General features: G+C 46.3%; 1 protein-coding gene across 12 annotated transcripts in view; it reads left to right on the forward strand.

Annotated features, from left to right (window-relative positions):
• Ulk4 (unc-51 like kinase 4) overlaps nt 1–19,193 on the forward strand; it is a 379,759-nt gene that overhangs the window by 108,416 nt on the left and 252,150 nt on the right. For all 12 annotated transcript variants that reach the window (XR_015451092.1, XR_015451093.1, XR_015451090.1 and 9 more), the window contains 3 exons: nt 16,408–16,541; nt 18,062–18,183; nt 18,820–18,876. Coding sequence is in view for 7 of the 12 variants with exons in the window: in XM_004835115.3 (XP_004835172.1) it covers nt 16,408–16,541; nt 18,062–18,183; nt 18,820–18,876 (313 nt within the window). In the remaining 5 variants the exon portion in view is untranslated. The remainder of the gene's footprint in view (nt 1–16,407; nt 16,542–18,061; nt 18,184–18,819; nt 18,877–19,193) is intronic.

A 19,193-nucleotide genomic window follows, 5' to 3' on the forward strand; every position in this document is an offset into this window, starting at 1 on the left:
GTGCTGGGGACCAGAGCCCCGAGGGGAGGGGAGTCCACTTGTCCTGCAGGCCCAAGGAGAAGGAGCCTCAGCCCCTCCTCCTTGGCCGGCAGGGCTGGCAGGGCCCTCACCCACACTGCCAGGGCTTGAAGCGTCTTCCTAGGGAAGCCCACAGGGCTGACATGTGGGTGTCCTCTCCTGAGCCACTGACACCTGGGCCCTGCAGGACAGGCCCTGTGTCCTGAGCCCCCCTGTGCACCTCCCGGCCACACTCCAGTGTAGCATGTGGCAGTGGAAACAAACAGCCAGCACTCAGCAGCTTCTGTTCCCTGACATGGGGCATGGAAACCAAAGCTCAGCATGTAAGAGGGAGATGGCAGGGACAGGGACCAGAGCCAGGAACAGTCAGCTAATAGGGAAAGGAACGCAGGTGACCAGAAGCCTCTGAAATGCTAATCCAAGTGCACATTGAAAGCACAGTGAGATAGCCCTTCTCACCTACTGCACTGGCAGTGTGTGAAGATGCATCTCTTTTCGAGGCTGGGGAGACTGGCCTGCTCAGACTACGCTAATACTGCAGCTCCTGTGAAGAGAAGTGGCAGTTCAGGCTGAAATGGCTGGAACCAGAAGTGTTCTGGGTTTTGGAATGTTTGCAGTTATGCACCAGATGTTTGAGGGGCGGGACCCACGTCTAACATTAAATTTATGTCTCATGTGCTCCTTACACATGTAGATGGATGCAAATTTTGTGCATTGTTTTTAGTTGTGGCTGCATTTTGACTGTGGCCCCATCATGTGAGTCAGGATGGTTCCCCGTGCAGTTCCAGAGATTGGAGCATTACTGGCCTTGGACTTTTGTATTAAGGATGCTCACTGCTCTCTAGAGAAATGCACATGTATTTGCCTTTTGACCTGGGCACCTTCTCTCTAGGAGATGGGAAACCTGCAGTGGCATAGAGGGGAGGTGACAGCGCAGGACACTAGTTCTGGCCCCGGAGCCTGGCCGGAGAGCTCTGGACACCTCTGATAGTGTTCTGTTCCTGCTGTCCCAAGTCAGCACAGTGCTTTAAGACGGTGCCCACTGCTGGTGTGACAGTCCCTGAGGGTGATACCTCCCTCATGGGCATGGGCTCCAGGTGGTGGCTGCTGGGCTGAGTCTCACCTGAACTCTCTGGGGGCCGGTGGAGCCCCGTGTTCTGGCTGGTTTGTGGCTGGGTTCATGCTCAGTTTCAAGGCGGGTGTCCAAGCAGAGGCGTTGGCAAGGTCACCTCTTATGGCCTACACCTCCTCTGGCTCCAGTGTCCTTTGCCCCCTCTGCTGCCCCCAGTCAGGGAGAACATGTGCTTATGAGGGTCTCACCAGGTGAGGCAGGTTTACCTGAGTGAACTGGAACGTCTCGCCTCCCAGCTCCCTGCCGAATCCTGCCTGGATTTGCTGTGAGGTTGAGCAGCAGGAGTGGGATTCTTCTGGGAGGGACATCTTTGGATTTCTTCGTACCACATCCAGGTGTTGGAGCATGGTGCTGCTGTGCAAAGGAACGAGGCAGACGTCCAGGGCGGCATAGTGGTCTCCAACACCGTCCTCCCGAGAAAGGCAGGGAGCGGAACAGGACTCCCAGCCTGCCACGCAGTGCCTAGGAGTGATCGGAAACAGGCATGATGTGTGTGTGCATTTACTAATCAAGAAGGACTGGAGAATTAAATAAAAAATTAGAAAAATAGCAGTGGAAGAAGGTAGAAGAGAATGAGGTGCAGGGCAGGGGTGGGCTGTACTTCTCTAATGTACCTGTTTTAGGGCCCTCACTTTATCATGATGTAAATATTTTACATAAGTAAAAAATAAAAATGCAGTCTCTCATTGAAGGTACTCTATGTGTCAAGTTTGTGGAATAGCTTTCCAGAGGAAAAAAAGTTTAAATTGCTCAGAAATCACAATATCAGGGCAGTATATTTCTTTTGGGATTATTTTGGGCACCAAAAACTCAATGAAGAAACCTAAAACTGAACCCAATTTTCTTGTCAGTGTTAATATTTGTATTTCTTCTTGAAATTATTACCTATGTGGTAAGAGAAAACTAATAATTATGCCAATTTCATTCATAGCCAAGATTTTCCAGCATAAAGAAACCATTAATTGGGCCGGGGATTTAGCTCCGCGGTTTCACTGCCTACTGCGCAAGCGCAAGGACCCGCGTTTGATCCCTGGTACCAAAAAAAAAACAAAAACAAAAACTAAAAAGAAATCATTAATTATAAAATATAAACTAAAATCCTGTCCTCTTCTAGTTTGAATCAGAAGTATTAGGATGAACTCATTTCTTTTTCCATCTTTTAAAAGAGGTCGTGCATCTCCTAGTCTCACCTGTCTGTGCCGGTCAGCTGGGGCTGCCCTGGCGGAAGACTGCAGATGGGCGGTGTGAAGGCTGTGGATCCACTGCCCCACGGTTCTGAAGGCTCCAAGCCCAAGGGCAGGGCCCGCAGGTTTGGCTTCCTCTGGACTGGGGAGCATGGTCCTCGCCACATGGCTTCCTGTGTGTCCCGCTCTGGGCTCTTTCTCCTGTACCCAGCGTCACCAGGCCCTGGGCCAGTGCCACCTCAGGGGCTGGTTCCCTGCCGATGACCTCCTCTGAGACCCCTTCTTCAAAGGGCTGCCTTGTGGATCTTATTACTGCAGTGCTGGGTTTGCATTTCAGTTCTTGAAAGATACTGGTCTGTAGTTTCCTTGCTTGCTCACTCTTTTTCTTCTTCCTTTCTTTTGTTTTAGTATCATTGTAATGCTAGCCTCATAAAATGGATCAGGATGTACACCCTCCTCTTCTGTTTTCTAGAAAAGAAGGTATACATTTATTTCCATGTTTGATAGATTTCTCCAGCGAATTCATTTGAGCCTGGAGATTTATTTTGGGGAGGTTGAGAATTATGTGTTCAATTTCTTCAGTGGTTGCAAGGCCATTCAGATTTTTAAATTTTATTTGGTTGCGCATTGGTAGTTTTTGATTCTCAAAGAATCAGTCCTTTATTTCTAAACACTTAGTTTGTGAGCATAATGTTTTTTCTAGTATTCTCTTACATTTTTAGCTACTGAATAATTCATAGTGTTGTCTCTTTCTATTCCTGATTATTGGTGTTTTAAACTTCTCATTTTTGGCAGTCTTGGTATAGATTTACCACTTGTCATGGTTTATTTTGAATAGCTAGCTTTTTGTTTTATTTTCTCCATTGTCTCCATTCTAATTTTTATGCTTTTTTCTTTCTGCTTGATTTGTTTTGCTCTTCTTTTCCGAGTTTCTCTAAGTAGAAACTGAGATTATTTACTTTGAGATTCTTTTCTCTTTGGAAAAGTTCTCATGTATCATTTAGTGCTGTAAATCTCCTCATTTATGGTTTTACACAGATTTTCATTTTAAAGCCTTATTCAGTTTATTGTAACCTTTTTATTTCCCATGAAACTTCCCATTTGAACCATGTATTATTTAGAATTGTGTTGTTTAATTTCTGCGAGTTTAGAGATTTTTCTGCTGACATTCTATTATGGATAGTTTGATTTATGATGGTGAGAGAACTGAGATTTCAGTTCTTTTAGACTTGTTGAGGTTGGTTTTGTGGTTTAGTGTACGCGCTGTCTCGGTGGAGCGTTCTGTACATGTCAGGGAGAGCCCATTGTTTTGCTGTGCTGTTTACATGTTCTGTATGCTTACTGTTTTTCTTTCTAGTATTTCTATCCATTTCTGAAAGATGGGTGTTGGGTTCTGCAGTTACAGTTGAGGAAGTAGGTTAGACTGTGGCATCTACCCTTAATTTTGTCCGTTTTGATGCTCTTTTTACTTTTTTGTGTTCCAGTCTGCTCTTCTCACTTCCTTTATGTTTAGAGAACTTTCTTTAACCTTTCTTTAGGTTAAATCGATTTGCTATTTAAAAATTGTTTTGCTTTGAGAAATCTTTTTGCCCCTTTATTGCTGAACTGTGTTTTATTACACTCATAATTTATGGTTGACAGGTCTTCTGCTTCTTGTTTTTTTGGTCTTTAAAAATTTTCATTTTCTCTGGCCTTCTTGATTTCATTTTTGGTTTTAAATCTGTCATTTGAATTAGTATTTCTATATAACTAACAGGTCATTTTTCTCCAGATTTTTGGAAGATGTTTTCTTTGCCTTTGGGATTTAGGAATTTAATCATTATGTGTGTTTGGTGTGGATTCTTTGGATTTATCCTGTGTGGAGTTTGTTCATTTTCTTGAATCAATAGGTTTATATCTTTGCAAGTGTGGATATTTTGAGGCATTATTCCTTTGAATACTTTTTTATTCCCCTTGCCCTTCCTCCTCATTTTCAGCTGTAGTAATATAAAAGTGAGGTATTTTTTAGTTACCTACAGGTTCCTGAGAGTGTTTTGGTTTTGTCTATGTTATCTCTTTTTTAGATTTTGGAAATTCAATTTATCTGTCCTCATATTCACAGATTCTGTTTTCTTTTCTGTGTATTCTGCTATTCGCTGCATCCAGTGAGGGCTTTATCTTAGTTACTTCATTTTTCAGCTATGAAGTTTACATTGTGTTTTTATGGCCTCTTATTTCTCTCTGAGATTTTAAATTATTTATTTATTTTTTTGGTACCGGGGGTCAAACTTGGGACCTTGCGCTTGCGAGGCAGGTGCCGGAACCACTGAGCTAAATTCCCGGCCCCTTGATTTTAAATTCTTCATTGGCTTCAGGAGAGTTTGTTAAGCTCTGTGGAATATACTCATGAGGGTTGCCTTCAGATGCTTGTGAGAGAGAGCATCCTAGCCCAATTCCTAGTGGTCCTAGCGCCCGTCCCTTGCCTTTGTGCCTCTGCTGCAGTTTTCCTGGTTCTTGCATTGATGAATGGCTGTGGGTGAGGTGATGGGCATTTTGTCTGCCAGGAGATTTGGGTCTCTGCTTGGGACTTGAGGGGCCCGCTGCTGTCTGGGCTGGGGTTGTGGTGGAAGACGGGCTCCCCAGGCCACTGAGCGAAAGGAAGAGGAGGGCGAGGGTGCCAGTGGTTTTCTCTTTGTGTGTCGGCAGGGCAGGGCAGGGCAGGGCAGGGCAGGCAGGGCAGGGCAGGGCAGGGCAGGGCAGGGCAGGCAGCGCCACAGAGGCGTTCTGTTGTGAGGCGGTCTGTTGTGAGGTGGTCTGCTGCCTGGTCGCTACCTGGGGAGCAGGCTGTCTGCTGTCAGCCTCTCATCACAGAAAGGAAGTATCCCACGCCTGCAATTGCAGGAGGAGGATTCCAGAACCCTCGTCAGCGGGCGCCAAGGCAGAAACGGCGCGGTGGGAGGGAGGGCAGAGAAGAGCTGTGAGGAGCCACGGTCTCAGCGGCAGGGGCAGCCAGGGAGGAGCCGAGGAGAAGGCACTTCTGTGACCCGCTCTCCTCTCCCGCCAGGGCCCAGCTCCTGACGGCACACTCCGCACTCACGGGTCTTCCCGCCTTGCTCCGGACACAGTTGATGAATTTTACTTAGAAGAGAGAAGAATAGGCTTCCCACTCCATCTTTGCAGAACTGCAGATACAAAGTCACTTTTTTTTTGGTATCGGGGATCGAACTCGGCACCTTGCACTTGCGAGGCAGGCAGCAGCACCACTGAGCTACATCCCAGCCCCTCCAAAGTCACGTTTTAGCACCACTATGGAAACGGGAGTTGCCGGAACTATTTGGGAAGCAATTTGGAAATGTCCGTGGCCATTAACAGTGGCCATCCCCGTGGCTTTAACAGGCTTGCGTTGGCTGTGTAAATTGTGGGGATTAATGCATGGGCTGTCTATGAGATGGGCATGAGGGGTCCAGTGCACCATGGTTTCTGGTGCTGAATACCTGGAAATACTATGCGCTTCTATCAGGATTGCACGATTTCAATAAATGATGACATCACTTAATATAAATGACTCATTGGTTAATTTGGATAGATGTTCATTATGTAGACACAAGTAAAAACAAAAGGGCAGAGTTCTATATTGTGAATATGTTTTTGTAAAACAACAAAAAATAGAAAAACATTTGTTTGTGTGTATTTGTATAAAAACCCATATACACAGATGAATAATACCAAATTGATTGAGGAGGGGTGGGATACGGAGGTTAATAATTATCTTTATTCATTTGTGCTTTGGAGACTGTACAATGAGTATGTTTCTTTCCTATAATTAAAAAAAAGTCTAATGAAGAGGAAATTAAAAGAAATGTTACTAATAGGAACCAGTTAGTATTAAAGGATGAAGGAGATCTCTAAGAGAGTAAAAGCTTTTTAGATTTAATTTAGTAATATAAATTTTTCTCCTAACAAATATTCGGTGCAGTCTGTAGGAAAAGTTTGGTATCTGCTTCTTTGTGTTGTATCAGTGAGTGTGTAAAATGCATGGTTGTGTATAAAGGTGTGCAGAGAGAGGCAGCCCGTGGCCGCGTGTGTTAAGTCCTCAGGGATGTGTGTACACAGAAGAGGCTTCTTCCTGTCCCGCGGAGCAGTACTGGCAGCGGAGCTCTGCCCGTATCGTGCTGCCACTGTCCACCCGACAGCCGGGCCTACGCGAGCCTGGGAGAAGGTAGCTGCTTATGCGTATGTTTTTTCCTGTTCACCATGGTCACTGCCAGCCTTTGTGGGTTAGGTTCCAGCAGATTTCCTGTGATGTCAGCTCTCTCAGTGAGACTGAACTGTCAGAGTCAGATAAAAATGCTCAGACGGCCCCGATGCCCACCTGTTTCCCATAGGCCCGTACTCACACTGACTGGCAGGCGATGGAGCAGGCCCCATGTGTGTCGGGCAAGGAGGGCCTCTCAGAGGACCGACAGCCTGCCTGTCAGCGCCCCGGATGGATCAGGTTTTCCTGGAGACCTTTCCCTTCCCCATGGCTTTGCTGTCAGTATGGTAGTCACTGAAATTGAAAAAAAAACTGCTTTGATCTTAAAGATTTTTTTAAAAAAAGAAATATTTACTCTGGATAATTGGTTAACTGTTTGAGAAAAATTATTTTCTCTGCTTGTACCATAGAAAAGTCAATTCCAGATGGATTAAAGAGTTATATACCCCAAAGAAACCATAAACAGCTGGAAGAAAATATGTTTAAATATGGGTGAAGAAGGCTGTTCTGAGGAGAAGAGCAATGAAAGAAACCTAAGGGAAACGCTGATAGTTGGGCTAAATATGAATTATATCTTAAAAAATTGTAAGTCAAATTTATATACTACCAAAACTATTCATTTTTTTTCCAGTACCCTGGATCGAACTCAGTCAGGACCTTGTGCTTTCGAGGCAGGCGCAGCACCACTGAGCTGGATCCCCGGCCCACATTTTTATATCATATGTACTAATTTCCATACTATAGAGAGATTCATAGTAATAGGAATATTCAGCTCCACTGATAATCAAAGAAGTACAAATTAAAATAACCAAATGCTATTTCTACCCATAACATTGTCAGAGTAATGCCCCTGACTTCTATCCAGAGTACAGACAGAGAGACACTCTTTCTCAATCGGTGCAACTACCTTTTCGTGGCCTTTTTATGTGTATTAGGATCTCTGATCTAGGATCTCCACTGTGGCACATGAAGTTGGACGCAGGTTTGTACTTTCCTAGGGCTGTAGAGTACCTGAATGGTGGGAATCTCAGTGAACCCACCTTTCCTCGGTTGCTGAGGCCTCAGCAGCCCAGCTATCAGATGTGCAGTATCCACTGACATCCTGGAACCCCCACAGCCGTGGGTGCCTGTCCGCACTGTGTGGCAGCCCCCCAGTTTCCAGCGTCACTCCTCTGTTTCCCAGACCTTCTGGTTTAAAGTAACCATTGCTGCATCTTCCAGTGGAAGTTTTCCTCCCAGGAAAGCAATGCAAAGATGTAACAGTGGAGGAGATCACTTCTGCTGCTCGATTCGCAGACCCGTGTGTTCTGACAATGGTGAGACAGCAGCATATGTCCTGGCTGCTGATTGAAAGCGTATACTTTGTGGTGTAAGACAGAGCTCAATTTCTGAACGTGTGTTTCCCCAGCCAGCATCATGAATGCTTTCAGTAAGTCCTTCCCCATTTCTGTTAGGCCCAGTGCTTCTGGATGGTGGAAGACATGCTGAGACTATGGATTTTATGGGCTTGAGCCCACTGCCACGTCCTTTTTGCTGTTAATAAGTTCCTGGTTAGAGGCATTATTATATTGGTTACCATGGTGGCAAATAAGGTCTTTCTGAAGTCTCTACTTCCTGGTGCTGGCAGCTTAAGGGCGTAGAAAGCAAATACACACCCAGGATCTGTGTTTCATCCAGTGAGAATAGTTTGCTGCCCTTCTGCAACCATCACGTTCCTAGGAGCGAGGCCACATGGGCTCAGCGTTGGTCACTCTTGTCAGCTGGGGAGCGGGTGTCCGAGACATCATTGCTGAGGCACGGTCCTTCTGGTGGCCGTGTGTGTAGCCTCCGACTTTGCCACCTTGTTCCCTTTGCACGTGGCCCTAGGGCCAAGCCCCAGGATGGCTGAAGGAGGAGTGACTAACTTTGCAGAGTATGCATTGTCTCCGTGACGGTCAGGAGCCTCCTCAGAAGTGGACGGGCTCTTGCCAGTGTCCGCATCGGACCCCCACATCTCATGCTTGGCACCCATCCTGAGAGGTGTGTCTACAGACCTCTTTCTCAGGACTCCTGTCACCGGTCTTCAGGTCTTGTTCTGAGTCCCTGACTGTCCTGCTAACCCTAGCCTGTGCCCGTGAATCAGCGTGCGTCTGTACGGCCAGCCATGACTCAGTGAAAACACAGCATGCGAGGTGGTCAGGGACCTGGCTGGGCCTTCGCCAGTGGCAGTCAGCTGGGCATAGATCATTCTGAATCGGCACAGAGGGAGGCAGTGCAGAGGCAGTGCAGAGGATGTGAGAAAGGAGTATGAGCCCCGCACCCATGCGGCTGTCGTGTATTCTAAGCTCAGTCTCTCCAGTCTGTACCCCAGGTGATGACAGGGTTCCTGCTATGTGTGCCCAGCATTGTGCTTGGGCTAATGTCAGGTAAGCCACGTCGCACGATCTCTTATGTCAGTAGTTCTGTGTTCTCTAGGAGCAGCTGTTTCTCAAAAATAAAAAAGTAATCCACAGATGAGAACTGGCTTTGCTCTCACAGCTCAAAGGTCAGTGTGGTTCACTTCCTGCTGCTTCCTAGAGGCTTCTTGACCACAGACCCTCTGAGTAGCGCCAGACCTGCCGGGCATAAGGTTGGTGGCAGAGCAGCTTGTCCTGCAGCTTAGATTGTGGCCAAGCCTTTACGCCAGCGCTGTTCAAAACCAGCAGCCTAGGGGTCCTCGGAAGAGCTGGTGAGAACACATCCACGGAGTGCGCACTGCCCCTGAATCTAGACTCCCACCAGTCGCAGTCTTTGTTTTTCGCTCATCATCAGTAGAAGATGCAGAACATGTCTTGGCCTGGAGCCTTAGGGGTTTGGCTGTCTCGTGTCTCACTAAGCTTCGGACCCCTCTTAAGGTCTGGTCAGCTTAATGTCCCCAAAACAGTGCACAGATGTGACGTTCGGAAGCATGTGTGAGAGCGTTTTGTGGCCAGGGCTGCAGAGTCGGTGGGGCTTCGCAGTGAAGTGGTGAGGGGGAGGACTAAAACCAAATACTGCGCCTGCCGGTGGCCCTTCCACCTCTGATGTGCTTGAGATGCAGAAAAGTCCTTTCAAGGTCAGCAGCAATGACAATGCCACAATGATGTAGCTTCTCTCCAGGAGAGACAGCGCATGTGAATGGCAACTGCAGTTGGAGGCAGAAACGTTCGTACTTTGGGCAGTCTGCTGTCATTGTTCAAGATCGATTGCAGTCATTTCCCACGATTTTGTCCTGGCCAAGTAGACCATTTAAATGGAGGTATAATAGATATGAATCACCCCTTTTAAGTTTTTGTTCTTGGTGCTATTTTCTAGGATTTGCCTTCCTGTTTATATGGTTTATTGTCTTGGTAGCCAGGGGACATTCAGATTTCCAGTTGTTCCTCCTTGTCTCACGAGTCCTCCCATCACATGGATAGCCAGTGTGTGGGCTCCACTGTTACTTAGTAGGTCTGTTGCAGTTGCATATTTAGAATGTAGGGAACTGATCACAGTGCAGCCCATGCACATGCGGGGACAGTATAATTTGAATCTGGGCCAAAGCCATTTATCACCTGGCCACCATGAGTTGAGAGACAAAAAGCTTTAATTACAAATGGAAGTATTGAGTTGGGCGATGAATTTGCTGAGGCTTCTGGCAGGGAGATGGAAGAGAGGAAAATGCATCCCATATTTAAAGCAAATTGTTCCTGCGTGGGGGACACAACAGTTACAAGTTACGGATGTGCAAGGGAAGATAAAGTGGGCTTACAATGGAGTGAAACAAAGAAAAGTGCTGTTTTTCTTCTCCAGAAACAGTGCACTGCTTGGTGAGGGCCCAGTTGTGAAGCTGCCTGGCTTGGACCCACTGGCGTGCGTGTGGGTGTGGGCGAGCTCGGTTGGCATCCTGTCCTAACCCTGATGACCTCATTAGTCATTTGGAAAGTTCATTTTAATCACAATGAGATACCAATATATACCACTAGAATGTTTGTGATTTCAAAGCCTGATAATGCAGGGTTTTGGCAAGGATGCAGAGTACCTGGAATTCCTACACCTACTTGGTGGAGTATAAATTGGTATAATAATCGGGAAAACGAATTAGCAGTATCTGTGAAACTGAATGTGGGCTTCCTTGTGATCCAGCATCCAAGGATACTTACTCCCAATCTCCCCCCGCCAATAGCAATGTTTGCATTTGTCCAGCACAAGCTATGGTTAGCAGTGTTCATCAATGGAAACAGCCTAAATGTCTCCCCACAGCAAAATGTATAAATAAAGTGTGGCACATTCAGACACTTGCATACTACACAGCGATGAAAACTCTAGAGAATGTGTGTCAGCACACATAATGTGAGTAAAGAAGTCATAGTCTCAGATATCTGGTGTTTCCTCTCCTCACAATTCAGAGTTGAGGGAATGACAGCCGTTCTAGAAGATCTTGGTGTGGGGGTGAATTTGTTGACTTTGAACTTCTCACCCAGATCCTATGTCAGGCATTTTTAATGTGAACTTTACCATCAGTACCTCTCTGAAGATGATTAGTTTCACCAGAGAGCCGAGGCTTCCAGTGGTCTGCCTGGCAAGAAGGGACTTGGCTGCCAGGTCCTGGGTGCCCAAATTCTCAGTATTCACTGTGCATAAGTTCACTTAGTCTTCCTGTTTTTGGTTTGGCTGTCCTCTCTTTAACTTGATGTGCTTTTTGTTTTGTTTTGTTTTGTTTTGTTTTTTGAGACAGGATTGGTCTCACTTTGTAGTTCAGGCTGGCACTGAACTCACTGTGTACCACAGGCTGGCCTTGAACTCGCAGTGATCCTCCTGCCTCAGCCTCCTGAGTGGTGGGTTTACAGGTGTGCTTTTTACCTGTACAGAGATTTTATTTTTTCCAGAGAATAAATGTTAAGACTGCTCTGCCTGAGTGTAAGTATAGTGGCAGTCACTTAGAGACAACAGGTAGAGGAGTGTGCCAGTTATTAATTGTCACCTTGACTGTATTAAGAGACTCTTGGAGAAGTGATTGGGTCAGGGGCCTCTGCACTCATCACTGTGTTAATTCAGTAGTATTCATAGCTGAATGTGCTTTTAGGAGGAGGGCCCAGTTGGAGGTGGGCCACTGGGGCTTGCCTTTGGGTAGTGTATTTCTTTTTTTTTCTCTTGGTACCGGGGATCAAACTCAGGACCTTGTGCTTTTGAGGCAGGCGGCGGAACCACTGAGCTAAATTCCCGGCCCTTGGGTAGTATATTTCTCACTAGCACTGTTCTGCTCTGCTTCTCAACTGCCACGAAGTGAACAGTTTGCTCTGCCATGTCCTTCTGCCATGTTTCTGCCTGGTAGTCAGCCAGTGGTGGACTGAATCCTCTGAAACCGTGAGCCAAATGAACCTTTAAGTTTATTTCCTCCTTTTAAGTCATGTATGTCAGGTGTTTCATCCAAGTGGCTGGAAAGCTAACTAATACAAATGGTGCTGGAGAAGTGGGGTTGTTGCTGTGACTGTGCCTGACCATTTGGTTCAGAAGCCTTTGGAACTGAATTGAAGGAGAAGTTTGGAAGTTTGGAAAGGTTTGGAGATGCTGGCTGGGGAGGCCTAAAATGCTGTAAGCAGAGACTGATGGATGGTTCTGGCGAGAATGTTGTCAGGAATGTGGACAGTAAAGGCCAGGATAGGGAAGTTTCAGGTAGGAGTGAGGACTCTATTGGGAACTGGTCAAGTGGCCATACATGTTACATTCTGGCACAATTTTTTCTACATTTTGCCAGTGTCCTGAGAATTGGCAGGAGGTGGGTTTAAAGATGGTGGACTAATTGATCTGGTAGTGGAAATTTAAAGGCAGGTGAACATTCAGGCTGTGGCATAGGTACTGTTGACAGCGTTTAGCCAGCTTTATGGTGAAAATGGGGACTAAAAAGCAGAGCTGAAATATTTTGAAAGCTTACATTCTGGCCCTAAAAGAAGCATGCATAAATTTGGAGCCAAAGAATGTATGATTGGTGAAGATTAGTGCTATTATAAAGACATGTACTTAGAACAGATAGGAAAAACACCTCGAGGGCATCTCAGGAATTAACAATACTCCACCCATTGTAGGCTCAAGGCAGCAAAAATGTAAACCATTTAGTTGAAATCAGCCTCTGATCCCACAACTTGAGAAGGACCACCGAGGGAATTGGTTCCCCACCATTTTCACCATGCTCAGCTGTCCAGGCACTGAGACCACTGCAGCAGTGGTTCAAGGGGATGTGGATATTGCTTAAGCTGATAGCAAAACTGGGTGTCTTTCGCATGATGCTTATTACAGGCAAAACACATGTTCCTGTGCAGTGGACACAGAGGTAGCCTTCTGATAGCAGCCTTCAGTGGTGTCTCATGTTTTATTTCAGCCAGTGATCTTTTGCTGGCATTTGCAATTATACATAGCAATCCATGGACACGCGTCATCCTGTGTGTATGCAAGTATATCCAGAGTAACTTCTTCTAGAGTGGGAACTAATAGATTTTTAAAGATATTGCCATCTTACTCTGTTAGCTTTGCATCACTGTGACGAAACCCCTGAGACAGTGAACTCCTAAGGAGGGAGGTTTATTTTGGCTCGTAGTTGTAGAGGATTTACTCATGGCTGTCGGCCCGTGGCTTTGGGTCTGTGGTGAGGCAGTGCATCGTGGTGGGGTGCACTATGGAGCAGAGCCGCTCACCTCATGGCAACCAGGCTGCACAGAGAGAGCCGGGAAATGCTAGCTCCCCATCTCACCTTCACCAGCGCCCCCCAGTACCTTTCTCCAGGGCCCGTCGGAAAGGCTCCACCACCACCTGTAGCTCCACAGGCCGAGGGCCACGCTGAGGGACTTCTTGTGGACGTATCTGCCCCAGTTTCCCTTGCTGCAGCGGCCTTCTCAGCAGTTGTGTGGAGGGGAGATCCTCACACATGCCCAGAGCTCAGTTGGCTTTGTGGATATGTGGTCACATGGTAGATGATGGGGTAGATTCCATGTCTCCGCCACGGCTTTCTGTGTGGAAATACAATCCGCATGGTGCGGTAGGAAGAGGGTGGTGTTTGGAGGTGGGGTCTCTGGGAGGTGATGAGGGTTATATGAGGGCACCGGGTGGAGCCCCGTGAGGGGCCCTGGTGGCTTTGTAGGAGAAGGAGGGGCCATGTCCACGGTGTGAACAGACAGACGGTGAGTGTTGGAAAAGTTTGTTACAGGAAAAGGCACTTTGCCACGAATCTCCCTCAGGGTACCCCTTGCCTCAAACACACCCTGTCATGCTTGCCACTTTCTGAGGCCGCTCTGGAGTCTTCTCTCCTGAGGGTCTAGCTGTGCTGATGTTGCTGCCTGGGTATCCTGAACCAACTCAAAATGTTTACCTTTTGTGGTATTTGACTTTGGGAAGAGAAAGAAGTTGCATGGTGCTAAATCCGGCGAATGGAGTGGCTGAGAACACACCATCATATTTCTGTTTCACAGAAATTGCTATGAACAGTTTATCAGTACGAGGTGATCTGAAAATACTGTGACTATTTAAAGAAAATACTTTATTACAGTGCCATTAATCCTCCTAAGATACTCCCCAAACACACTTATCCCGTTGTTCTTGCCACTTTCTGGAGCGTTCTGGAAGTCCTCTTTTGTTAGTGTCTTTATAAAGTGTGATCAGAAATACAGTAAATGCTGCTGTGAGTGCCATCCAAAGGCAGGCTCATACAAACATGATGCTGTGTCCTCATCCATGTTATTCACAGGCTCAGGCACTGCACGACTTCTGGCTCTTCTCCAAAGTCAGAATGGCCATGGAAGGGAAACGTTATGAATGGGCTCAGAACGTCAGGGCAGCCAGGACAGCACAAAAAACGACGCTCATGAAAGAGGACTCCAGAGCTGCTGCAGGAAGTGGCAAGGACAATGGGACGAGTGTGTTTGAAGGCAGGGGAGAATTGGGTTAGTGGCAGTGTATCTTGTACTGCAGTATTTTCTCTAAGCTTACACCTTCACCATTTATTCTATCACACTGCGCATACACACAGACACACGAGTCCTCTCTCTTGGCTGGTGGTGCTAGGTCCTCCCCTGCTAGCAAGAAGACCAAGCCCAGATGTTGAGCTCTCCACCCTCCAGAGCTGTGAGCTAAATGAACTCTGTAAGTAGCCCATCTCTGGTATTTCATGATAGTCTTGGAAAACAGACTCATGTATAATTCAGCCATGAAGGAAGTGAGGAGAAGAAAGAGGAGTGTCACACACTGTGTTAGCGAAGTCCCTGGGGTGGCAGGGAACTGTCAGGGTGGACACTGTCAACAGGGTGTGAAGTGCTGCTCTCAGAGCGATGCAGTTAGTTGTCCTACTCTTTGTTTTTGTTTTTATTTTGGTACCAGGGATTGAACTTGTGCTTGCGGGACAGCCGGTGGAGCCACTGAACTAAATCCCCGGCCCACTTGTCCTACCCTTTGATTTTGCGAAAGCTGTTTTGCAGGAGGAGCTGGGCAGGGAGGTGGCCAGCAGCCTGTCTGGGAAGATGGGCTCTCCTTGCCCCACCAGGAAGGTCTTTGCGAGTCCTGCCGCGTGGCTGGAGTGTGGAACAGTAATAAGAGGTCGTTGGAAGCGCTGTGGCCCTCTGGGCAGCTCTGGTGGCAGTGATTGTGTGTCTGTGCAGCTCCCCGGCGCTCTGGCTGGCCTGTTGTGTTCTTCACAATGTAATGTGTAATGACTGTGTTTTTGGAGCCCAGGTGTCATGAAAGGGAGAGGGCCTCACTCTCCTCTGGTTTCTGCACCATCAGAAAGTTCTGTGCTGACCTCAGTGCTTCGCATGTAACCAGGGTCCTGTATTAGCATGGCAGGGGTGGTCGGCGGGTGAGCAGAGGGTGCTGACTGACTGGTGCAGACCCGTTGGACTGCCCGACTCGGGCTGCTCCTCACGCGTTCGCCAGCAGGGCTGCAAACAGTAAAGCACAGAACGGCGAGTGCACCGATGCATCTGGTAGGAGAGCCATGTCCATGCAGTGCAGGGTCTCGTGGACTGTCGGTGTCTGCCTGAGCTGTGTGTAGACCCACATCTTTCTGCTGTGTAGTGGAGTGGCAGGATGCACCTCAGCGTGATTGGTGGGCTGTGCGAGCAGGGGCATGCCACAGGGGACTTCTGCATGAGGAGAAAGGCCCGGGAGCTTGGGCCGAGGACTCGAGGGTCCAGCAAGGGAGAACATGTGTGGAGGGCCTCGAACCTCGCAGCAGCACCCTAGGTTTCAGGTGACTGTGCAGGGTGCGCCTTGGTCTGCATTGGAAGCGCTTGGTTCAGAGCAATGTGGTTTGGTGGGATTGAAAGGCACGTGTTGTAAGACCTGTAGACAAAGACATGTAAAATCCAGATGCTTCAGGAGGATCTGCAGTCTCTACAGCCCTGTGTTGACACAAAACCCTTTCTTTGGATTTATGGACACAGTTTACTGAAAGAGTCAGGATTCATGTGAGTTGCCTGGGAATTCCAAGCAAGGCTAATGCTGATGACCAACAACAGTGTGGTCAGCTTGTGGGTTCACTTGCAGTCTTTGAAAACCAAGACCCCTCTCTATTGACATCTTTCCCTTTCATTTTTCATTTGGAAAATCTTGTTTTCTTCATTGGCCAAAGGCAAATGAAATCAGCACATGGTTGTGGGATACCCTGGCAGATAGATTCAAAGTCAGCTTATTTTCTTTCTGCATATGCATCTTGAGGTGAGGCAGAAATGGACTGTGCCTGATCAGCTGCTAAGACTCTATAAACGCCAGTGTGATGAGGATGGTGCCCTGTGGACACACTGGCCACAGCGGCATTTCCAGACAGATGCTGCCCACTGTCATACTGTGAGAGGTGACCTCTGCTTTCCCATTTGTAGGCTGGTAATGTACATCGAGAGAGACAGCAGAAAGACCACTTCGGGCAAGGAGCAGCAGAGCAGCAGCAAATACCTGTCCAGATGCCTGGAGCTGCTCATCTGCCACATCACCCAGGAGCTGCCTCGGATCCTGGGTAAACTGGAGCCTTGTCCAAAGGCCTGGCTGCTGCTCACCTCTCTGCGCCTGGGCTAAAGACCTTGGCTCATTCTCACTCTCTTACTCCATTCTTGCAGGCAAATGAATGCAGTGACATTTGCCTTCATGTGTGGTTCCAAGATTTAAATTGTCCTTATCTGTATTTATAATTATTTTGCATCAGTGACCTTGAGACACGAGCAGGCTAAATGTTACAGTGAGGCGTTATTGGAAGTAAACTGACCATCTTAGAATATAAACAAATGAAAGCATTTGAATTGCTTATAGTTGCACTTACACAATTGTTTCTGGTAACTTTTCTCAGGGTTTCTCACCACTTAAATCTGAAGAAAATAATTTTCCCTTGAGATTAGAGCCACAAATCAGTTTATTAGAAGAACTTTAAAATACATAGCTTTTACATTTAAAACTTGAAGTGTTAAAATTTAAAGAATTTTGACAGTATTGGTCAATATTTAAGTTCAAATTTTAAAAATTTCTTTGGTTTGGGCTGGGGATTTAGCTCAGTGGTTTTACCACCTGCTGTGCAAGAGCAAGGACCCGAGTTCGATCCTCGGTACCAAAAAAAAAAAAAAAATCTAATGATTTGCAAGAGATGTTTACTACAACAAACCTCTTATTTTGTTATTGTAGAAATTAAAATGTGGAATGTGTCCACGTAGCTTCAGTCCCTTTTCATGCTTTTCCAGCAGATGTAGCTATAAACAGAAGTGTTAAAAATGTTAAATTTGATTCAAACCATTATCCTAAAGTATGGTTCCGATTCAGAAATTCAGAATATTCACTCAAAATGGTGAAAATCTTTTCATACCCAACAACAATAACTTTTTGCTAATATATTTCAAGACTTTTTTGCTGCTAATGACTGAAACTAGAGCATCCCCAAATTCACAGTGGATTCTAACTTTTGTTTACCTCCAACCTGAAGGTTATGATCTGGCTGGTTAGTAGCTGAGATTCTTATTACCAGACTCTGTATTTTAGGATCCAAAGATAGGATTCTAATGTCCACAAATCAAGGTATATTTATTATATATAATTATATATGTTGTTTTCCAATGAAAAGTCTTGGGAATTGAACTCTTTCCATTTCCATCCTCTTCCACTGTTTAAAAAGCTGTGATCTGTAATTTGTTCATTTATATAGATAGTTACTCTAAAATGATTATTCCTGTTTACCAAAGTAGTGTGATGATAGTTGAACTCCAGAAAATACATAAGGAAATTCTAAAATTACCACTCTACCATAATTTTTTGTAGATTCTATTTTCCCCATTTCTAGACTCGAGGCTAATTGAAAGTGTATGTGTAGAACATCTCTTTTTGTCCTGAGAGGCCATGTGTGTCTCATTTCAGTGTTTGTGAGTGAGAAGGACGTGGCTTGCATTTCTGTCTGGAGCTTGATTACCTTGGGATTCCCACTGGTGATCGAGCCTGACTTTGGCCCCACACCCTTGGGGTCTGTAACCCGTGTCCTCTCTGGGCTGTGCTCCACAGGTGACATTCTGAACGCCTTGGCCAGCGTCTCTGGTCGGAAGCACCCATCCACCGTCCAAGGGAAGCAGCTGAAGACATGCCTGCCCCTGATGCCAGTTGTACATCACCTCCTCACTTCTCAGGTACTGTCCTTTCAGGGGAGGAAGGGCGTGGCCAAGTGTGATCAACATGGTTGAATTTTAAAAAGTTGACCACAGTAGAAGAAACATTGCTGTGAATCCCCTTCAGAGCCCTCCCCCTGGCCTCAAGCACACTCATCCCATCATTCTTGTCACTTCCTGGGGCCATTCTGGAGTCCTCTTTTATTAGTGTCTTTGAGAAAAGTGATCAAAAATACAGTGGCTGCTGCCCCCTAGTGCCATCCAACAGAAGGGCAGCATGTAAAAACATGATGCTGTGTCCTCACCCACCTTAATCACTGGTCCTGCCACTGTGGGACCTCTGGCTGTTCCCCAAAGTCAAAATGACCATGAAAGGAAAATGTTTTGAATCCATTCAGGACATCAAGGCCACCAGGACAGCACAACTTAAGACCCTCATAAAAGAGGACTCCAGAGGGGCTGCAGAAAGCGGTGAGGACGATGAGATGTTGTGCTCGAAGCAGTGGGGAGGGTTTTGATCCCATCTTAGAAACTTGGCTCCCTGTTTTGTAAACTCTAGCTAAGAAATGTCAACCGAGACAAAACATTTTTGTTTCTTGAATTAAAATTGGTCTTGGCTTTCAGGATTTAATCTGTGGACACTCTTACCACACACAGGTATTTCGACCGCAAGTTGTAACGGAGGAGTTTCTTTTCAGTTATGGAATGATTCTTGTGAGTAACTCCACTAAGTGTTTTATGTTCATACTAAAATTGTGGCTTTTTCTCTACGGTGTGTGGAATTTGATGTCACTATGAGGTAATTAAAAAATTCTAGTGGCATTTATTTGTCTCTAGGGAAGTGACCTTTTTGTATTTTTATCTGTTGACTGTAATAGAAGTTGACATTTGGAGAGAAAATATATTCTGTCCTGATAATGTTTTCTGTTCAGAGACGGACCCAAATATGGTAAATAATTCCACAGAAACGCTTTCATAGATTTTGGTAAAAAAGTATAAAATAAAATGTGAAAATGGAATACTAAGAATGC

The sequence above is a fragment of the Heterocephalus glaber genome, unplaced genomic scaffold (genome assembly GCF_053883595.1).
Source record: "Heterocephalus glaber isolate CG9 unplaced genomic scaffold, H.glaber_assembly_v1.0 deba00001175, whole genome shotgun sequence".
Lineage (NCBI taxonomy): Eukaryota > Metazoa > Chordata > Mammalia > Rodentia > Bathyergidae > Heterocephalus > Heterocephalus glaber.